The sequence below is a fragment of the Trichosurus vulpecula genome, chromosome 8 (genome assembly GCF_011100635.1).
Source record: "Trichosurus vulpecula isolate mTriVul1 chromosome 8, mTriVul1.pri, whole genome shotgun sequence".
Lineage (NCBI taxonomy): Eukaryota > Metazoa > Chordata > Mammalia > Diprotodontia > Phalangeridae > Trichosurus > Trichosurus vulpecula.
Window position 1 is genome coordinate 183,873,057 of NC_050580.1, and position 21,810 is coordinate 183,894,866.

The 21,810-nt window shown below is 38.5% G+C and overlaps 1 protein-coding gene and 2 pseudogenes across 1 annotated transcript; 1 reads left to right on the forward strand and 2 right to left on the reverse strand.

The window, feature by feature from the left end:
• Nucleotides 1-2,940: 2,940 nt before the first annotated feature.
• On the reverse strand, nt 2,941-3,897 carry LOC118830281 (olfactory receptor 4F4-like). The gene has a single exon (XM_036737209.1). It carries the CDS (start codon nt 3,895-3,897, stop codon nt 2,941-2,943), a length of 957 nt encoding a protein of 318 aa, XP_036593104.1.
• A 2,046-nt stretch (nt 3,898-5,943) lies between these two features.
• LOC118829777 lies at nt 5,944-6,856 on the forward strand (annotated as a pseudogene).
• Nucleotides 6,857-19,307: 12,451 nt separating this feature from the next.
• On the reverse strand, nt 19,308-20,233 carry LOC118829778 (annotated as a pseudogene).
• Between the last annotated feature and the right edge of the window lie 1,577 nt (nt 20,234-21,810).

Consider the following 21,810-nt stretch of genomic DNA (forward strand, 5'->3'; position numbering starts at 1 on the left):
TGAATTCTCCTACTCATAATAGTTATGTGACCTAAATGTTAAAAGTAGAAGAGATCCAGATAAGATATATTTCACTGATACAGCCAGAAGGATGTCTTAACCAAACAAAGGATTTAGGTGATCACAAAAAATAAAATGGATCACTTAGATTACATTAAGTTGAAAAGATTTTGAATGAGTAGAAGTTGAATCAAATTAATATCTATAGGGGGCAGAGCCAAGATGGCCTCATAAAGGCAGCATCTTACTGGAGCTCTCTCACAAGGTCAGTCAGATTCCTATAAAAAAGTGAATTTGAGCAGATTTGAGAGAGTTAGAAACCACAAGCAGTCTGCATGGGGCAAATCTCCGAGCCGGGAGAGTCTGAAAGACTGAAGGCACGAATCTGTAGGCTCAGAGAGTGCTCGATGCGGGGATGCTCCAGACCAAAGCGGAAGCAGCCGGCTGGGAAATCCACTTGGGAGACAGGCTGGGAGAAAGCTGGGCGCCCAAAACTTGCAGAGATCCCCAGGACTCCCAACACAGGACGGCAGTCTGTGGAAGCAACGTGAGGCAGCGCAATGCCACCGGCCGGGAAATACCAACTCCTGATACTTGCAGCCCAGAAACTCGGGTTCTTGAACTTCTGGGAGACATAATGGCCAGGTAAATAGCTCTAATCCCTCCCCTTCCCACCCAGAGAATTCCTCGGGAAAAAAAAAAGAACGCTGGAACAGAGCAGAAAGAAGTGGGGCTTCAGTGGTCAAATAGTAGAAGTTCATCAGTCCCAGAGGGGCAGAGTCAGCAGGGGTCAACGCCAGGAGCCCAGACGTAATCTTGCTCCCCCAGGGGAAGTGCCAGACATCAGCTCAAACAACAAACAGCTGAGACCATTGTTGAAAAGCAACACTGCTGGAAAGCACCCATAGGGAGTGAGAAGTCAGGGAGCCAGACCCCTCCCCCACACCTCAGGAAACTGAAGGCTATAATTCTAGACTCACAACCCCCAGAATAAGAAAGCTGGGACAGAGAGCCCTGAGCCCCAAAGGCAGAAAGTTGTTGTAAAGCAAGGAAAAGGCAAACCAACAAACATGAAGAAGAACACAAAAAAACCGAGGACAATAGATTCTTTTTATGGAGACAGGCAGGATCAAAATACCAATATGGAAGAGGACAGCAGTGACACTGTAGATACATCGGATACCTCAAAAGGTAATATGAACTGGTCTCCAGCCCAAAAAGCATTGCTGGAAGAGCTCAAGGAGGATCTTAAAAACCAAATTAAGGAACTAAAAGAAAAAATGGAAAAAATGGAAAAAAATCCACTGATGAAATCAAGTCCCTAAAGAATAAGATTGGCGAAATGGCTACGGAAACTCAGAATCTAGAGAGAGAAAATGACACCCTGAGAGGCAAAATCAACCAATTGGAAAAGGAGACTCAAAAGCAAAATGAAAACACTAACTCATTAAAAATTAGAGTTGAGCAAGTGGAAGCTAATGAATCTATGAGGCACCAGGAAGTAGTGAAACAAAATGTAAAGAATGAAAAAATAGAAAAAAAATGTGAAATATCTGATTGGGAAAACAACTGACCTGGAAAATAGATCCAGGAGAGACATTTACTCTGAAGACTCCCACCATTTTCACCCCAAAAATGAGATCTTCTATATAAGTAAGAATCAGATATAGTATAGAATTCCCGTTTGTTGTTTCTTCTAACTTTGGACAAAAAGTTTTTGGAGGTATTCATTTTTCTTTTGGAGAAAAGACAGACTGAGACAGCAAACAGAGAGAGTGGCAGAGAGAAATCCAGAGATTTTTGGAAAAAGAGAGAGAGAAAGAACAAAGGAGGAAAGTATGGAGGGAGGGAGAGAAAGAGAAAGAGAGAGAGAGTATGCGCGCACACTCCAGCACCTTTCTGGACCACCGAAGTCTCTGGGTAATTATTATTTCATGTTTCTGTGCCATACTTGTGATATTTCCCAAAATTCTCATCAATTTCTTCTTTCCTTCTAGATGTAATATCCTACCATGACAAAATCTCTTCTGTTTCTTCACCCACTAATCATCACCGAAATGTTCTTCACCATGCTTCTCCCTCTACCTCACCATATCCTGGATTTCTCATTGAAATGGACTTTCTTATTGTAAAATGCACCCATTTACCTATCTTGATTCTTTTTAATAAGTATAATTTAATAATCCAAAGTCATATTACAGTAAAGTCAGCTCACCATGATTCAGTAATAGCTATGAAATCCATTTTGTCTCCTTGCACTAGCATGTGCTGCTTGTGTATTCTTTCTGCTTGCCTGCTTGCACAATATTTATTGTTTCTACTATGTGTGATACCCTATGTTAGAGATTATAGGTAATTGCAAAGATGATGAAGCATGTTCTTTGCCCTTTAGAATCTTTCAAACTGCTGTACCAGAGGATTGTCTTTTCTGTGATTCTTCTTTACATATTTACCCTATGTCAGAAAGTTCTCTAGTTTCTCATAAGAGACCATTTATTTCATCTTCATTAATATATGTTCCTCAAAGGAGATACATGGCCTAGAATCTTGCATATGGTCATTTGAAGTAAGCATGGAATTTCCATGAAAAAATATTTATTCCATGAAAAATATTTCTTAAAGCATTTATTACCAATTTCAGTGCTATCCAAATATAATCCTATGCAAATGAGGAGACAATTTATGACATTGGATAAATTTAAAAAAGGGATGTCATCAATGCCAGAGCAGCTCATGGTTACAGTTCTCATCTCTGCAGAATTAAAGATGAGGTAGAAGTTGAAGATACAACTCAAAGGCCACTTAAGAATAGAAAAATAACCACAAATATAGAATGTAGATGAATTTATAATTAAATTTCTAGTGATCTAGCATAGCATCTAATGGTTTAAGGACTGGTGAAGAAGATCCTGAAGCATCTTTTCATTTCCATCAACAAAATCAATCCGCAGAAACAACAGTCCTCTTGGCTAGCCTTTTCACTGCCATCTTCATGTCCTTGTTCCTAAATGTATATATGATAGGATTCAAGAATGGGGTTATAAGAAAAATAAAAATGAGCAAAAATTTATCCAAAGATAACGTGGGAACTTGCCACACATAGACAAAGAAACAAGGAGCAAAAAACAAGAATACCACAGAGAGGTGAGCTGAGAGTGTGGATAAAGCTTTGGACAAACCAGCTGAAGAGTGCTGTCTGACAGTGACCAGAATAATGATATAGGAGGCAGTTAGAAGGAAGAAGGTACTTATGGTGAGAAGCCCATTATTTACATTGACCCCATATATCACCCTGGAAATATCTCTGCAAGCAAGTTTTGCAACCTGGGGGAAGTCACAATAAAAGCTTCCAAGCTTGTTAGGACCGCAGAAGGGCAAATCTATAACAAAAACAAACTGAGACACAGCATGGAGTAACCCAATCATCCAGGCAACAGCTGCAAAACGAATACATGCTTTGCGGTTCATAATAATCAGGTAATGGAGAGGCTTACAGATGGCTGCATATCTGTCATAGGCCATGGCTATCAACAAGACCACCTCAGTTCCTCCTATGAAATGGATAAAAAACATCTGCATCATGCATCCTGGGAAAGAAATGACCTTACGTTCGCTGAAAATGTCAAGGATCATCCTTGGGACTGTTGTAGAGGATAGACCGAAGTCAGTAAGAGAAAGGTTGGCCAGCAAGAAGTACATAGGGGAGTGAAGGTGAGAGTCAAAAATCACAGTGATCACAATGAAGAGGTTGCCCAGCACGATTCCCACATAGAATGAAAAGAAAAATAAGAAGAGGAAAATCTTCATCTCCCAAGAAGCTGACAGCTCCAGCATCACAAATTCAGTTACCACAGAGTTGTTTATACCATCCATTTTGAGAACTGGTATCACAGACATTGAAATGGCCTGAAGGTAGAGAAAAAAACAAGAAATTAGAAGTATAGGGAATTAAACTGGCTATCCTATCTCTTCTGCCAATGATTTTGGAAGGCCCTAGATAGGAAGCAGGAGTTGTAAGAAATTTGAAATACTACACAATTAAGAAGGAAAGGTTGAAGAAATAGAATAAATTAAGTACTCAGGAGTTGAGGAGTAGGAGAGGCAAAGAAGTTACCAAAAAAAAATCAAAGGGAATGAAGATGACTGAGCAGATAGAAGTAGGACATACAGAATTCCACAGCACAACATTCCATCACAATCATATACCACAACTTGTTTAGACATTCAACAACTGATGGGAATCTCTTCAATTTTCAATTCTTTACCACCACAAACAGAGCTGCTATGAATGTTTTTGTAGATATAGGGCCTTTTGGTACTGCTGGGTCAAAGGGTATGCACAGTTTGATAACCCTTTGGGCATAGTTCCAAATTATTCTCCAGAATGGTTACACAATTCCACCAGAGGTGCATTAGCGTAACTTTTTTTCTACATGCCCTCTAGCATTTATCAAATTTTCATTATCTGTCACTTTAGTGAATCTGATAGGTGTGAGATGGTGTCTCAGAGATGGTTCATTTCCATTTCTCTAATCAATAGTGATTTAGAGTACTTTTAATGTTATTATTGATACCTCTGATTTCTTGTGAAAACTGAACAGGCAATTTTCAAAAGAAATAAAACCTATCAATATAAATTGATATGTAATATGTATATATGTGTATCTGTGCTATAGAGAGCTAGTTAGCAATTAGAAAAATGCAAATTAAGGCAACTCTGAAGTTTCACTTCATACCTATCAGACTGGCAAAGTTGACAAAAAGAAGTAGAGGGAAATATGTTGGAAGGGAATTATTATCCCATTGGTAAAGCTGTGAATTAGTGTGGTCATTCTGAAAAGCAATTTGGGACTATGACCTGAAAGTTACTAAATTGTCGTATCCTTTGACCTAGAGCTAAAACAACTAAGCTTATATTCCCAGACTTATATCCCCAGATATAAAGAAAGAGAAGGAACTCATATGCACAAAAATATTTATCAAATTCTTTTTATAGTTGCAAAGAACTGTAAGGGATGCCAGTTAATTAGTTTATAAACATTTATTAAGCACCTCCTAGGTGCTATGCACTGTGCTAATTAGGGAACTAAGGAATGGCTGAATAAAATATGGTATGTAAATACAATACTATTATGCCACAAGAAAGGATAAAAAGGATGGCTTCAGAGAAACCTGGGGAGACTTGTGTGAACTGAGAGTGAAGCAAACAAAAACCAAACTATTTATACAACAATATTGTAAAGACAAACTTATTTGAATAAATAAAGAACTCTGATCAATGCTGTGACGAATCATTATTCCCATGGACTGATACACAAACCATCGTCTAATGGAGAAGTAATGAACTTGAAGTGCAAAAGAAAAGAAATCTTTTTAGATATGAACAATAAAGGAATTTGTTTTGCTTGACTAGGAATATGAGTTATAATGTCTTTTTTTTCTTGTTTTTCTTTTTTTGTTTAAAGCAGGAGCGGTAAGAGGAAAGATGTCTATATATATATATATATATATATATATATATATATATATATATATATATATATATATATGTATGTATGTATGTATGTATGTACATCTCTATAGTTTTAAAGCATAAAAAGCAATAATTCTAAGGTCTAACACCGACCATCTAATTGTGTATATACCTCTTTCCTACTAGTCATAGCATTAAGAACTGGAAGTATTATCTATGCCAACTACCTCATTCTACAAATGTGGAAACTGAGGACAAGAAAAGTTAAATGAATTGACCTAAGTGCTATAGGTAGCAACAAAACCACAATTTAAGACAACAGACTCCAAATTTATTGCTCTTTCCATTACAGCATAATACTTCATATGGTAGAGAATGGTTTTTCATCTTAAATAAAATTGAACCTCTATCCTTGTACAGCGAATATACAAGGGCATCAAGGAAACTCGGTTTTCCTGCCCTCACTAAAGATGGCGCGCCAGGTCGTCACGCGGTGGCTGACGGGCGCAAACTGATTGGCTGGCTGCAGTGGAAGGGGCGGGATAGGCAGGGTGTTGCGCAGTGGCTTCCGGGCTATGGCGGCAGCCGGTGGCGGTTAGAGCGCGGTGGCCTTGAGCAGCTAGTTAAATGCAAGCCGAGTGTAGCTGCGCCGGGAGCTTGAGCAGCTGGAAGGGAAGCGGGTGCCCCTGAACGCCCGAGTGGAGGACAGCTGGTTTTTCCTCTCCAAGATTCGCTATGCTATGGGTGCCAAGGCTGTCAGGCCCCTTCAGTATTAGCTCTTCTATGGCTCCCTTCTTCCGGGTCTGCACAAGTGAGCCCGAGCCTGGTCGGCCTGAGTTTGAGGTGATTTTCACTGGAACTGTAACCCCGAATGACGGGGGACCCCAGTAGTCCCAAGGTGTGAGTGATTATGGGGAGCCAGAGTCCGAGTCTCAGTCTCCGGTGCTTCGCAGGCGGCCGCAGCCTCAGGGGTCTCCTTTGCAGCCCACCCCACCCACACCTGCCGCCGCGACGTCTCCGGAGCGGGATCCCCTGACCTGGTTTGGGATCCTGGTGCCCCAGAGTCTGCGGCAGGCCCAGGGAAGTTTCCGGGCAGCTCTGCTGGTGGCTGGGGAGATTGCCGCGCTCCAGAGCCGAATCGAGTGGGGAAGAGCACAGATTCAAGCCCTTCTCCAGGAGAAACAGAAACTGCTTGATCAGCTGAAGGTGGCATGAACACATTCTCTAAAATTTAGAATCCTAATGAGTAATTTTGTCTTTTATTTTATAACTATCAAAAAAAATGAAAATTAAAACTTTTTTTTTCCTTTTCTGGAGAAAATGACACATTTCCTCTGCTTTCCAAAGTTCCCGCTGTCACATTAAAGAATCAAACATAAAAAACATGAAATATATTTTTACCATTGTCACATAAGATTCAGAAGCATCAGAAGTATGCTAATGTATAACCTTGGCAGAGTTAAAGCATCATTGTCTTAATCCAAAATATGTTATTTGAAAACTCTGGTAATGCTTAATTTATAAATGTTCTATGTCTGAATGTAAATGGGTGGGATCAGGAAGAACTGAGATCAGAGGGAAATTAAACATACAAAAGAAAAATCCCATGTTACATATCCATCAGCATGGATAAAATGGACCTTTTATAGTTATTAATGCTTAGAAGCTGAAAGTACCAGACAGGTTTCAAGGGTAAGCTGGTGGTACAGGACCCATAAAGTGCCTACTAAGAAACCAGAGTTCTTTGAGTCTAATAATGATTACATACACACACACACATATCTTATTACAAAAAACATAAATGGAAGAAAAAAAAACTGAGCTCTGTTAGGGTTATAATGACCAAGTTTGGATAAAAAGATAATAAAATGTGCCTCTTCGCCTAATTTGAAGGTTGTGGGGGTGGTAGAGGGGGGGGGGGAGGGCAAGTAGAGAGAAAAGATCCATTCAGGAATAAAGATACATAAAAACAAAAGATATTTTTATAGCTTTTTTAATTAAAAAAGCAAAAATACATTGTATAGCAAAAGTATCCTTATGAAAAGAACACCTTCTCTACTTAAAAGGATTCATTAACAATGCTCTCTAGAGCCCCAAACTTTTATAGTTACTTTGAAAAATCAAAATATGGATAAGAAAAATGATGTCTTAAAGATGAAATAATTTCTTTTGCTCACATAAAACTCAAGAGCATGAAAAATGAACATGAATGTGTAATATTTTCAAAGTCACTACATCACTTTGTTAGAGGTTATCTTATACTCAAATTCATTATTAATAAAATCTCTGGTAATGCTTACTATACCTATATTGTGTGTTTGAATATGAATGGTGGCAGGGAGAAAGGAAGATCAGAGGGAAGTTTGCCGAACACTTCTACAATAGAAAATCAAATATTATACTTAGCCACCCTCCCCAGAGCTTGAAAATTGTTACCACTAATAATGTGAATTTAATCCATTCATGGTCACTAATAGCAATTTAATTTTTAAACCATCCTACACCAAAATACAGTCTTTGAAGAGAGTTTAAGAGGCTTAAGCCACTGAAATGTCTAAGGACTGAGCAGAGGTCAAAGGACCAAAAAGCTGAGGGGAAGGTAAAGAAGAGGAAGGAAAAGAGAAAGTTGTTTTTAAAAACTCACAAGTAAAAAAAGGGCAAGAGGTTTTTCTGGTGGGAGTGTTTATAAGGTGAAAGTGCCAGACAAATGCACCTGGGGTTAGCTGGTGGCATGATGGTCATAGAGTACCCACCTGTTCTGAACCAGGGTTTTTTCCAACACTTCACACTCACTCTTGTGTCTCCTGGATGTAGATTTTTGCCTTTATCAGGGTGGGGAACCTGCAGCTTGGAGACCACATGTGGCCCTCTAGGTCCTCAAATGTGGCCCTTTGACTGAATCCAAACTTCACAGAACAAATCCCCTTAATAAAAAGATTTGTTCTGCAAAACTTGAACTCAGAAGGCTGCACCCAGGACCTAGAAGGCCATATGTGACCTTGAGCCCGCAGATTCCCCACCCCTAAATATTGGCTTGAGAAAGCAACCTCTACAACCAAGAAATAGAAATATACACTTTAATAGAAAAAAGGGAAGAAATCAGAAACATGGAATTTGGTTTATAGGAAGGATTCCAGTAATATTATTTGGGCTAACCTCTGTATTTAATAAATGAAAACTCTGAGTTAATTTCCCCAGGTCACACTTCAAGTCATTCAAAAACCACAACTAGAACCTGACTCTATCTTGTACTACAACTAGAACCCTAGTCTCTTAATTTTGAGTCTATAGTCTTCTTTTATAACAAAGTGTTGTCATTTTCTACAAAAGAACAAATATCTGGTGAAGTTGCCCCTTCTCACAGGGGCCAAGAGCAATCAGCCTTGCTCAAGTTGACTCTAGTCTAGTTTTTTCAACTCACATCTGTAGTCTTAGCAAATTAGTTAACCTGTTTGTGCCGCATTTCCCACACCTGTAAAATGAGAGAATTGTACTGTATGTTGTCCAAGGTCCATTTCAACTCTATGTCTATGACCCTATTAATATAAATCTGGTGTGTGCCCCAGATCCTAGGATGACAGCTATCTAAGATAACAATAATAGTGTTTTTTTGTACTTAGCTATCATATTGCAATTTGTGAAGCCCTTTTTCAAAATCCTTTGAGGTGTGAGGTATTACCCTCATTTTTATAAGAGAAAGTCAGTTTTAATTTCTAAGTAACTTGCCCAAAGTTGCATGCTCATAACACAAAATCAGATTTTCTGAATGGAAGACGAGTGAACTTTACATAATGCCAGTCCTTTCCCCAGGAAGAATCTGGTGTCTATAGAACTTTATTTTTATGTCTGTCCTTTCCTTTCACTGACCCTTCTTCCCCCTTTCTCCTAAACCCGCTGGAAGGAATTTCCTTTTCAGAATTGACTAATGCCCCTTCTTGATCACCTACTGTCATTAATCCTTAAAAGGTATTGATCACTTTTCTTCTAGCTCTGAAGGCATACCAACAAACAGACATTGGATGCCACCATCAATCATGCAGATAAACAGGATTGTAGCTGAGGAGGTAAACATTACAGGTCCTTAGGATTAAAAAAAGCAGAACCAGGAGGGAAGACTATATAGTAAGAACAAGAAAAACAAAACTGAGCCCTATATATTTACAGTGACCCAGCTGGAGATTCTCTTGGCCCCTTCCCAAAGCAGAACAAACCTGCTTCTCATACGATTGTCCAAGGACTAACAGAGATAGGAATGGCCACTCTTAGTCATTTGGTCCCCAATATGAGAAATGAACTTACAGATAGAGTACAAAAATAGCTGAGAGATATAAAGAATAAGGCTAAAATACCAATCCACCAAAGGTGGAAATATTCAAAATAAACAAAGTGACCTAGGCCATACCTGGGTTTGGTTAAAGTTAAATCTCATCTCAAGTATTGTGTGCAGTTCTCACTGACATGTCAGAAGAGATGTTAATAAGATGGACTACCTCTTATAGATGGCAACCAGGGGATGAGCGGATTAATTGAGGGAGCTGGAGATATTTAGCTCAGCAAGGAGAAGACTTAATAGTCTTAAAATATTTGTAGTGCTATCATGTGAGACAGGGATTATACCAGCTTGACTGAAGAAGGTAGGACTGGGACTTATGAATATGAAAAAGGTGAGTTCTAAATTGGTTAATATTGATTACTTTGATTTATCTTAGTTTCAAGGATTGTTTACCTTCCTTAAGAAAAGCTAATCCAGCATAAATATTCCTTTAAGCCTAAATTACCTATAGATTTAGCAAATGAATATTTTAACATGATTTAATATACTTTTAACAATATAGTTGGTGGAAATGTGAACTGATTCAACCATTTTGGAAAGCCATCTGGAATTATGCCCAAAGAGTTATTAAACTGCCTACTGGGGTGAGAAGCCTTCAGCCTTGAGGCCACATGTGGCCCTCTAGGTCCTCAAGTGCAGCCCATTGTCTGGATCCAAACTTCACAGAACAAATCCCCTTAATAAAAGGATTTGTTCTGTAAAACTTGGATTCAGTCAAAAGGCAGCACTCAAGTTCCTAGTTAACTTTATTATATATTTAAAAGGAATAGCAAGATGTACATAATAGATTTTCAATTTCATGTGCAATCATCTTTTTTCTACTGTATTATGGAAATGCTTGTTTTATTTCATAAATTAAAAATAAAATAATTTTTAAAAAATCAATAATAGATAAGTTAGAATAGGAAATATATCTTTATATAAATAAAATAATACAATCACGGAATTAAGCTTAGGTGTCACAGGACTTTACTGAAGATCAGACTGCCCTTTTCAAGCTCCTGAAGGGTGGGGAGTTAACTCAGCTCACCACAATTTCTTATAGTGTTACTTCTTTTTCAGTGAGCATCTTAGACCCATTGCAGAAATCTTTAAAGGATTACTGAAGGAGACTTCTCAAAAAAAAAATCACAATGATAAACATGAGTCCTAAACCAATGAAATACTGGATCTAGCAGTTAGCAGTTATCCCATCCTAAAAACATCCATTTCACTCCTGACAGGCCTAGCAGTCGAAAATTACAAAACTACCTACTTCTCTGTAAATCCTATGAATCAACCTGATGAATATATTTCCTTTTTTTTCTTTGTTATACAGATTAGCTTTGTAGACCTGTGAAACTATCACTAATCACCGAGGGATTAGTTGATCTGATCTAATGGTGACTTTCTAGCCTTGCTCATAAATCATTTTTTTCCCCAGAAGTAAAAAGCCTCAGAAATTTTCTCCTTTAGATAAAATTCAACAGGTAGATGTTACAGAGAGGCATGAATTTGCTCAACTTAAAGAAAATCTTCCTTGGGATTAATGCTGATAATCCTCAAACCAATATTTCTATCCTTAATTCCTCTCCTGAACTCCATTCCTGTCTTACAAACTGCTTGATAGATATCTTTACTTAGATTTTCTATAGGCGTGTCAAGTTCAACATACCCAAACAAAACTATATTTACCCAAAAATTTATCTCTCCTTCAAACTTCCCAGTGTCTGTGAAGAGCACCATCATGCTACCAGCCAACCAAGGTTCACAAGCTCAGCACAGTCTTTTACTTTTCTTCTGTCCTTTCCTTCCCACACCCAGTCAGTTGCCAGATTTTCTTGCCTGTACCTTCATAACATCTCTTGCATCTATTTCCTTCTCTCCACTCCCATAGCCACTTCCTGGTTCAGTTCCTAATTATTTCTCACTATTGCAATAAGTTCCTAATTGGTCTTTCTGCATCCAGTCTCTTTCCCCTTCAATTTATCGTCCACATTGCTACCAAATTAATATTCCTGAAACAGAATTGACTGTATTACACCCCTGTTCAAACATCTTCAGTGCCTGCCTATTGCTCTATGATAGTCTTTGTGTCCAGAGTGCTAGCAAAGGACCCTTACTCATAGTTGGAATTTAATAAATGTTAGTGGGGTGAATTGAGTTGCCTCCAGGAGTGTTAAGTTTCCTAGCACTGGAAGTGTAAAAATTAAGACTACAGGGATGTTTGTTGGTGATGCTTTGGATGGAAGTGAACATGTAATTTAAGATTCAACTAAGTGTACGGTCTAAAGATTCTATATATTCATTGGGATGAGTCTGATTTTCCAAGTCATGATGCAGTTTAATGATAATAGATCTCAAATGGAATAGATGCAGAAACATACCAAGGAAAGATTGGGGAGAATGAGAAGCCTAAATCGAAATGCAGCTGTAAGGACGAAAAGAACGTCTGTGAAATGGTATGATAGAATTTAAAATAATCTCACATACATACCAATTCTGACACATGATATGAGGCAGGATCAGGCATCAGAGAAAGCCAGGGTATTTAACTGTCCCTCCTGTAATCTCTTTTGGAGATAATGAACTATATAAAGTTCTTCCTTACTAAAAAAAATAATTAATTTCCTGAATGTCTATGCTCTATGCTACTGAGATCCAGCTTATGACTGGCTTTCCCCTGGTACTAGTGTTTTAGAGGCACACTGGATTTCCCTAAGGAAAAAGCCTTGAAACATTTATCTGGCAATGAAACAGAGAGGGTAGGGGAGATGCAGAGACCTGTTTCTTATGCACTGGAGAAAATAATGTATTAGTTGATTTAAAATAATGCCACAGAAGTATAAACCTTTTGGGAATGATAGAAATGGTTGAAGAAAATATTGATTAATTGACAGATAAATACTGGCTTAGGGTAAAAAAAAAAGATTTGAAATAAAAGCCATTGCCATAGTGTAAGCACCATCTAAGTAAGGAAATAACCACCATGTAAGTAAACATCAAGTTAAGGAGACAAGGTAGTTGACTTGTGGGACAGGGAGGCAGCAGCAATATCCTTTATAGGAGAGTCCACTCTCATGTAGCATATAAAATTAGGAAGAGTAAATCACTGAGTTGGTGTTTTGCTATAGGCCAGGCTGATAGTCTGTGGTTTCACAACTATGTGGAATTAAAAAAGAGGTGAAAAACAAATGTGAAATCATTGGCTTTAGGAATCTTGCTCCTGCCTACATGTGCCAATGTGCCTCTATTTTCCCCTTTTACATGTTATGTGTATCCTTGGTGATATTCTGTGTGCCAGACTGTGCTAAAAGCTGCCCAAATCTTTTGTACACACCAAAAGTTTGTGTGGTGTTGCCTCTGTGTCACAAAGTCAGCAAGAATTACTTAATAAAACTTTCTGAGAAAACCTGGGAAGGTCTTTATGAACCATGCAAAGTTAGAGCAGAACCAGGAGAAAATTCCATATAATAATAGCAATATGGTAAAGATAATCAATTTCGAAAGACTTAGTGACTCTGGTCAATACATTGACCCACAACAATTCCAAAGGACTTGTGATGAAACATGCTATTTACCTCTAGATAAAGAACTGATGGACTCAGAGTGCAAATTGAAACACATTTTTTCTCTTTCTTTTTTATTGCTTTTTTTTGCAGAACATAGCTAATACAGAAATGAGTTTTGCATAATTATACATATTTGTAATAGGTTTTGTTTTCCTTGCCTTCTCATTCAGAGATGGACGGAGGAAGAGAAAGAATTAGGAACTCAAAAATTCTTCTGCTTTAATAAAAACACCTAAATCCTTTACTATTCTCTGATTCACATCTGTGTTAATATGCTAGATTCATGAAACCCTAGCACATCATTTAACTACCATTAACAAGAAACAAATAAGGCTCCTACTTGCTTTCAGAAACAATTGCCTAGAAATGTCTAACCCTACTTCCTCACTTTAGAATTTAGGAAAGGATAATCTATCTCCCTGAGTTTTAAGGGATTAATGTCTTTCTTATGGTGACAGGTAAGAAACTAAAAATGTGATTCAGAATTTGAGGTTTAAAAAAAAGAAAGAAGAAAAGAAAAGGAAAAACTGTGCTCTTGGGACTGGGTAGTAGAAAGCTCCAGATCAATGCATAAAGAAAGTAACAGGTCTCAGGATGAAAGAAAAACAAGTATTCCTAGTACACACTTAAGCTCCATAACATTAGGAATCATTATCTCATATAAACTTTGCATTTACCAGCATGTATGATACAGCGTTGTGTAAACCATAAGGACTAAATAAATGGAGATTTTGAAGATTCTCAAATCTGTTCAGACTTTGCTGGAACAATTCTATGATTGAAACAGTAGTGATTAACAGAGAGGGACACTTTAAATATCCTTTACACTTGAAGTAACCTAGAAATGCCCCATTTTTACTTGAGATCCATAGAGAAAGGGAAACTAGGAGATGTCATTTGTTGATTTGGATAAAGCCATGAAGTATAAAGTTCATATTCCAGGGAATTGGAGCTTGTCCTTTCTGAACATGAATCAGCCTGTCTAAATTCATCTCTCCTCCCTACCCTTTCCTTGAATTCCTCCATTATATTCCGTAGCTGAGAATAGTTTCCATTCTCCTCAATTCTCTAAGGCTCCTGGATATAAGGAATCCTGACTGAGAAAAGTTTGTTCATTATTTATCAATAGGAAAAAGTTTTTATTTTACTTCTTCTGAATTACCACCCAATACCTTACAGATTTCGAATTGCAATAACATACATTATCTCATTTTATCCTCACAATAACTTCCAAAAAGAGGCAAAGTAGAAATAATTTTCTGATGTACTGAACACGAACAAGGAGAAATCACAGAACTTGATTTCTCACAGTACTTAGGGATGAGAAGCCATTGTGGATTGAGAGGAATTCTCTTGACTACATTTTCTAGATGGTGTGTATACAGCCACAAAGCCCTGACATGACCAAGCAAGGACTCATTTTATGACTGTTCTGAAAATCTCCAAATTTTAAAAAGGGAATGAGAACCATTGGTCCATTAGAGTTGGGGAGGCAAATAATAAAGGTGGGGAAGCAAGTGAAAGGGCAAAATATCAAGGACAATTCTGAATTGGAGACACTGTATTCAAAATGGACCTTGGTCATTTCCCAAAGATGGCAAACTTTTTTAAACAAGAGAAGAGTGTAATAGAGCCTGGCCAACAAGAGATCCTTCATGAACTTGAGCATGCCTTGGTTTGATGCAATTCTTCACATGGCCTTCTGAGCATGTGCAGGAATTCTATAGCTATTAGCTCCACTTCATCTATTGGCTACTAAAATAAATCTGAGCATTCATACAAATGACTGTGGGGGAGATCAGAGGGGGCTGATGTCAGAGGGAGGAGATGGAGAAGAGTGAGGAGAGTCAAGTTTCCCTCCCCTGGCTAGGATTGAAGGAAGACATACTGTAAGTCTCTTCATGGGGACAAAGGCCTTAGAACCTCCCCATTTAGGCCAACCTGTAGCAGGTGAATACAGAAAGCCTCTATTTTTTGGCTCTGTGAGCTTTGCTGCTTTTAGATGAAAGAGAATTGGAGCTAGCTATAAATTTGTGATGTTTATAAAGTTAGAAGAACAGAGGTCCAATGACAGGAATTGTGTACACTAAAATTTTCTGCCTCTCTCTCTCTCTCTCTCTCTCTCTCTCTCACTCTCTCTCTCTCCCTCCCTCCCTCTCTTTCTCCTTCCTCCTCCCAATGAGGGGGCAGTGCGTTGTAGGATCAGGAACATATGGACTCATATGGACTTCTTTGTAGTCAGTGGGGAAGCAGCCCAAATACAAGAAGAAATTGAAGATTAGTGAAAGAATGGGGATGAAGGGGAATCTGATGGAGATGAGAAGGAACAGAATCACTTGCTTATATAGGAGGGTTCACCTTGGCAAAGATTAGGGCTGCTTCTTCATTAGAGAAACAAGTGAAGGAGGAAATCAATGTAGAAGGCTAAGAGGGAGTTCTCTCTGAATGTCCTCAGTTTTTTTCTATGAAACGAGCCAAGTTTCCCAACTAAGAGAAGCAGGGTGATATTTGAGGATGGATAAAAAGGGATTTTTTTTCTTTTCTCTCCCCTTTGCTTGACAAGATCCATTAGCAAGATCCAATTTTCCCCACCGTTTCTGTCAAATAATGAGTCCTTATTCCAGTAACTGGGTTCTTTTGTTTATTGAACATATTTGCTTCTGAGTATTGTGTACCTAATCTGTCTCCACTGATCTATTTCTTTACCAGCACTAACTCACTTTAGTAACTGCCTTGTAGTATAGTTGGACAGCTGGCACTTAGAACTCCTTTGTTCCCATTTCTTTTCTTTATTTTTCTTAAGATTCTTGACCTTTTTTTCCTCCCTATGAATTTCATTATTATTTTTCTAGTTCTGTAAAATAATCCTTTGCTACTTAGACTGGTATAGTATTGAATAAGAAAAATTATTTAGAAAATATTGTCTTTTATCATATTGTTTATCCTATCTACAAGCAACTAATATTTTTTACCACTTATTTGTATCCATCTTTACTTTCATACATAGTTGTTTGTAGTTGCATCTTCATAGTTCTTGCATGTATCTTGTATAGTAAAATCCAAAATATTTTACATTCTGTAGTAATTTTAAATAGGATTTCTCTTTCCATCTCTTCTTGCTGGTTTTTGTTGCATATGATAGGTTCTTAATAAAATACTTTTGAATTAGACATGAAATAGGAATCTGGAAAATCAATGGCAAATAAGACAATTTTTTTTCTTTTTTTGAGGGGGGAAGGCAGAGCAATTGGGGTTAAGCGCCCCGAGGTCACACAGCTAGTAAGTGTGTCAAGTGTCTGAGGCCAGCTTTGAACTCAGGCCTTCTTGACTCCAGGGCCAGTGCTCTACTCACTGTGCCACCTAGGTGACCTGACATCTTGTAAAAGCTAAATTGTTGGAATGATCAAGTGATATAATTTTACTGTTCCCAAGGAGAAGTGTAGGAAATAAAGTTAGAGTCTTTTTTTGAATAACTAAGGTAACAAAGATAAAAATGCAAAAATCAGACAGCTAATTCCCATCTGCACCAAGTTCCTTTAAAGGCTAGTAGTTAAATGTCAGTGAAACCACTTCCTTTCATACTTTCTACTATTTTGTGCCCAGACTTACACTCAGGTAGGGGCACTCGGATGTAGGGACTGGGATGAGCTCAGAAAGGGGTTTTACCTTTAGGAATAAATTCCACTAATACCCTATTGCCTCTGGGACCAGGAACAAACATCTCTTTTTGGTCTTTAAAGCTCTTCACAGCCTGACCCCATCCAATCTTTCCGATATTCTTATATATCATTTCCTTTCATGCACTTGGTAGTCTTTTCCATTTGTTGTTGTTGTTGAGTCATTTTGAGTTGTGTACAGCTCTTTGTGACCCCATTTGGGGTTTTCTTGACAAAGATACTGGAGTGATTTGCCATTTCCTTCTCCAGCTCATTTTATAGATGAGTAAACTGAAGCTAATAGGGTTCAGTGACTTGCACAGGGTCACAAAGCTAATAAGTGTCTGAGGCCAGATTTGAACTCAAGAAGATAACTTCCTAGCTTTAGGCCCAGTACTACATCCACTGTGTCACTTAGCTGCCCATAGTCCTTTCAACATACTGATGTACTTTTCATTCCTCACATGTGATGCTCTAAGTCTCATTTCTTTGCTTTTACACTGGCAGTTCCCTATGCACCTGGGATGATATCCCTCCCCACCTAACCTCTCAGCTCTACTTATGATTCTCTTGATCTCCACACAATGCCTCAACTGCAGTTTCACTTGTAACTTTCATCAACACCTAGGGGGTCCTCACACTGGACTTGTCCTCTGCTATGGCAGCCCCATCCTTCCACTGATGAGTTCCTCCCAAGCCTTCCATGTTCAGAGGGGGCCCAAGCTGACCCACCTTCATTTCCTTCTTGACTCTGCTCTTACCCTCTAGACTTCTACAGAAGCCTTAGGAACTCCTTCCTGCAGTTTTCAGCTCACTTTTGACCTCCCAGAAAGAAATGGAACTGCAGTTGTGTTCTCCTAAAAGAATATAATCTCCTTGAGGTCAAAGATTTGCCTTTCTTTTTGCTTTCAGTTGTATCCCTAGACCTTAGTACCATGTCCAGTACACAGCTAGTGCTTAATAAATGCTCATTGCCTTGCCTTCTGGTTTCTTTCAAGATTCAGCTCAAACATGACATTCTAAAGATGGTTTGCCCCAGTCTCCCAGCTGTTATTGTTCCCTCCTCTGAGCATAGAACTGCCATCTACTTTGTATGTATCCTGTCTATAGCTATTCACATGCATATTGTCTTCCTATTACGCTGTAAGCTCCTTGGAGGCAGGAACTGTATTTACTTTTTCTTTTTTTTTCCCAGCCCTTAGAATAGTGTTGAACACATAGTTAGCATGTAGTAAATGCTTCTTATTCTTCTCATCCCCCTCAAATAAGAATATTGGACTCTGCCCCTCGAACCACCCTGGGCTCTTATAGGCAGATTTTTACCTTATCTTGCCTGGAACCAGCCTTCCATATCACTTCCAAGCTACCATTTCCAAACCATGCTGCTAGGTATACACTAACTCCCCTTCTTATGTACTGTCTTCTCCCATTAGACTTGAGGTCAAGGACTATTTCTTTCTTCTATTTGTAGCACCAGTGCTTGGCACAATGTCTTACAAATAATAAGTACTTAATAACTGCTTTATCTTTCATCATTCATTGCTTGTTGATTGACTGATTCATTGCGAGCTGAGTTGCTGGTCCATGAATTAAATACACTGTACAGTAACGTTTCTGCTTTTGCTACTAGTGTATAATGTCCTCAGGTAATATATTCTTGAATTAGAGTTGAATTAACAAGTCACACAATCAATGATGTAAGAAGTGTGAGGAACCAGGAGATGGAGAATATGAACTATTGATCTGACTAGATTATCTACACCAAACCCTGAAATAGTGAGAGGAAAACATTACCATCATGAAAGGAACAAAGCCAAAATATATACATCAAGTTCTTTTTCTATAGTCAGTATGAAGCATAGGGACATTGGTGGTTATGTCACAGTGCCCTCAGGTGTTGGGTGGTACACGTGACAGATAGAAGTGAGCTCTGGATCAAAAGTACATGCTCTGGAGCTGAACAGAAAAAAAAAAAAGAATCAGACATTTGTCATAGTGACCAGTGGTGTTACATTTGTTTAAAAAAGAATTCCAACCAGTGCTTGCTTTGTATGTGTCATTCCACAATCCTGCTGACCTTTCCATGCCTTTCCATCAGTGAGGCAATGTTGAAATGACTCTTACAGATGTCATTACTGACCCCACCTGTTCCAACACTGCAATAATGATCTGGTTAAAAAAAATAACCAGAAATCTGAATACAGATGGACTTCCAAGTTCCTGGTGATCATTCATTAGTTCAAGGCTGGCCAAAATGAGCATAAAGCACTTTTGATCTTCTTCAACAAAGTCCGTCATCTGATTTTTCTAGATCTCACAATTATCTTTGTCAATCTTTTCATGGCCAACTTCATATCCTTGTTCCTCAAAGTATATATGGCAGGATTCAAGAGTGGAGTGACAAGAAAACTAGAATAAGCAGAAATTTATCCAGTGACAGAGTGGGAACTTGTCACGCATAAACAAAGAAGCAGGGAACAAAGAACAAGAAGACCGCAGTGATATGGGCTGAGAGTGTGGAAAAAGCCTTGGACAAACTAGCTGAAGAGTGATGTCTGACAGTAACCAAAATGAAAATGTAAGGCATAATTAAGAGAAAGAAAGTGCCCATGGAGATAAGCTCACTGTTGGCAGTGACCACATATACCAACCAAGAGGTGTCTGTGCAGGCAAGTATCAAAATCTTAGGGAGGTCACAATAAAAGCCATCAACCTTATTAGGGCCACAGAAGGGCAAATTTACAACAAAAACAAATTGAGACACAGCATGGATCACCCCAATCACCCAGGCAATCACTACAAAACAAATGCATGTTTTCTGGTTCATAATAGTCAGGTAGGGAAGAGGCTTACAGATGGCTGTGTATTTGTCATAGGCCATGGCTGTAAGCAAGACCATCTCAGTTCCTCCCATGACATGGATAAAGAATATCTGTATCATGAAATCTGTGAAGGAGATGACTTTGTGTTCACTAAAAATGTCAGTGATCATCCTTGGCACCGTAGTAGAAGATAGACCAAGGTCAATAAGAGAGAGATTGGCTAACAGAAAGTACATAGGGGAGTGAAGATAAGAATCAAAAATCACAGTGAACATAATGAAGTTTCCCAGTATAATTCCCACATAAAATGAAAAGAAAAAGAGAATCTTTATCTCCCAAAAAGCAGACAGTCCCAGCGAGACAAACTCAGACACCACAGAGTTGTTTCCTCCATCCATCGACTCAGCTGATAACACAGACACTGAAATGACCTGAAAACAAAGAACAAGGGAAAAATCAGAAGCATGGGGACAAAAAATATATGCATTATTGGCCTCATGAGTGACTTAAGAAAGGTCCAGTTTTGAAGAGCTGGTGATGTAAAAGGGGAAAAGGGGGAGAAAACAGCATATGAGAAGCAATGGTCACATGTTGAAAGTATAAATTTAGAACCAGAAGGGGTCCTTAGAGACCATCTAGAGCAGGAGTCAGCAAACAAAAACCCTTGGGACAAATCTCTCTGCCTATTTTTGTGCTGCCCAGGAGGTAGGAATGCTTTTTAAATAAAAAATAGAATTTTATTTAAAATTTAAAGTGGAGTTTTATTGCATTTTAAAGTGTGAAAAATCTTTCTTAGTTCATGGGGCAGGCAATGGGAAGGATTTGGTCCACAGGCCACAGTTTGCTAACCTCTGATCTAGACTAAGCCTCCAATTTTATAAATGAGGAAATTGAAGTTCCTTGAGGCTGAATGATTTGCTCAAGGTCATGTACCTAGTAAGTGCCACAGGCAGAATTTGAATCCTGGCTAACTTGACTCCAGCTCCAGCATTCTATCCACTGTAATAAACTGCCTCTGATCTCAAGGAAGTTGAAGAGATGAAGAACACAGAAGTAGTTAGAGAAAATAAAGCTAGCATGGAAGATAAATGAGAATACAGCAGAGAAACAAAGAACAGGATGCAGAGTTACATATTTTCTCAGAGCAGTATTGCAAGAGGCATCTTTATATGGGATAAAATGGAATGTACTAAAAACAAAATCAAGAGATATGGGTTCATCAGGTAAAACTATTCACCAAAGTTATGTATCATCTCTTAATTGCCAAATCTAATGGCATTTTCTCATTCCTTATCATCTTTGAGCCCTCAGTAGCCTTTGACACTGCTCTCTTGGATACCCTCTTCTTTCTAGGTTTTTGTACCACTGTTCTCTCCTCATCCTTTTCTTACCTGCAACATTCTCCTCTACTGGCTCTTCATCTAGGTCGTGCCTACTAATCATGAGTGTTTTCTTTTCTCCTCTCTCTTTATACTGTCTTAGTGATCACTTCCTGATCTTATCAACCTAATGAGTTCAATTTTCATCTCTGTGCAGAGGACTGATTCCCAGATCTATTTATCTCTGCTGAGCTCTAGTTTTTCATCACCAGATGTCTCTTGGACATCTCAAACTGTGTGTCCTATAAAGTCTCAAACTAAATAGGTGCAAAACAAAATTCATTATATTTCCCCAAAAAACCCTTTCCTCTTCCCAACTTCTTTATTCTTACTGAGAGTGCCACCATCCTCCCAGTCATTCAGGCTTTCATCACTGTCACCCCTGACTTCTCACTCTCATTTGCCCTGCAAATCTAATCTGTTGACAAATCTTTTTTTTTCCCTGTTTGATAACTTCACTAGTATACATCCTCCTCTTTCCATTTACACAGCAACCATTATGTTACAAGCTCTCATGCTTTTTTTCCTACTATGCAGATCTGATCAGGTCACCTCCCCACTCCCTAAACTCTAGTGGCTTCCTAATACCTTCAAGA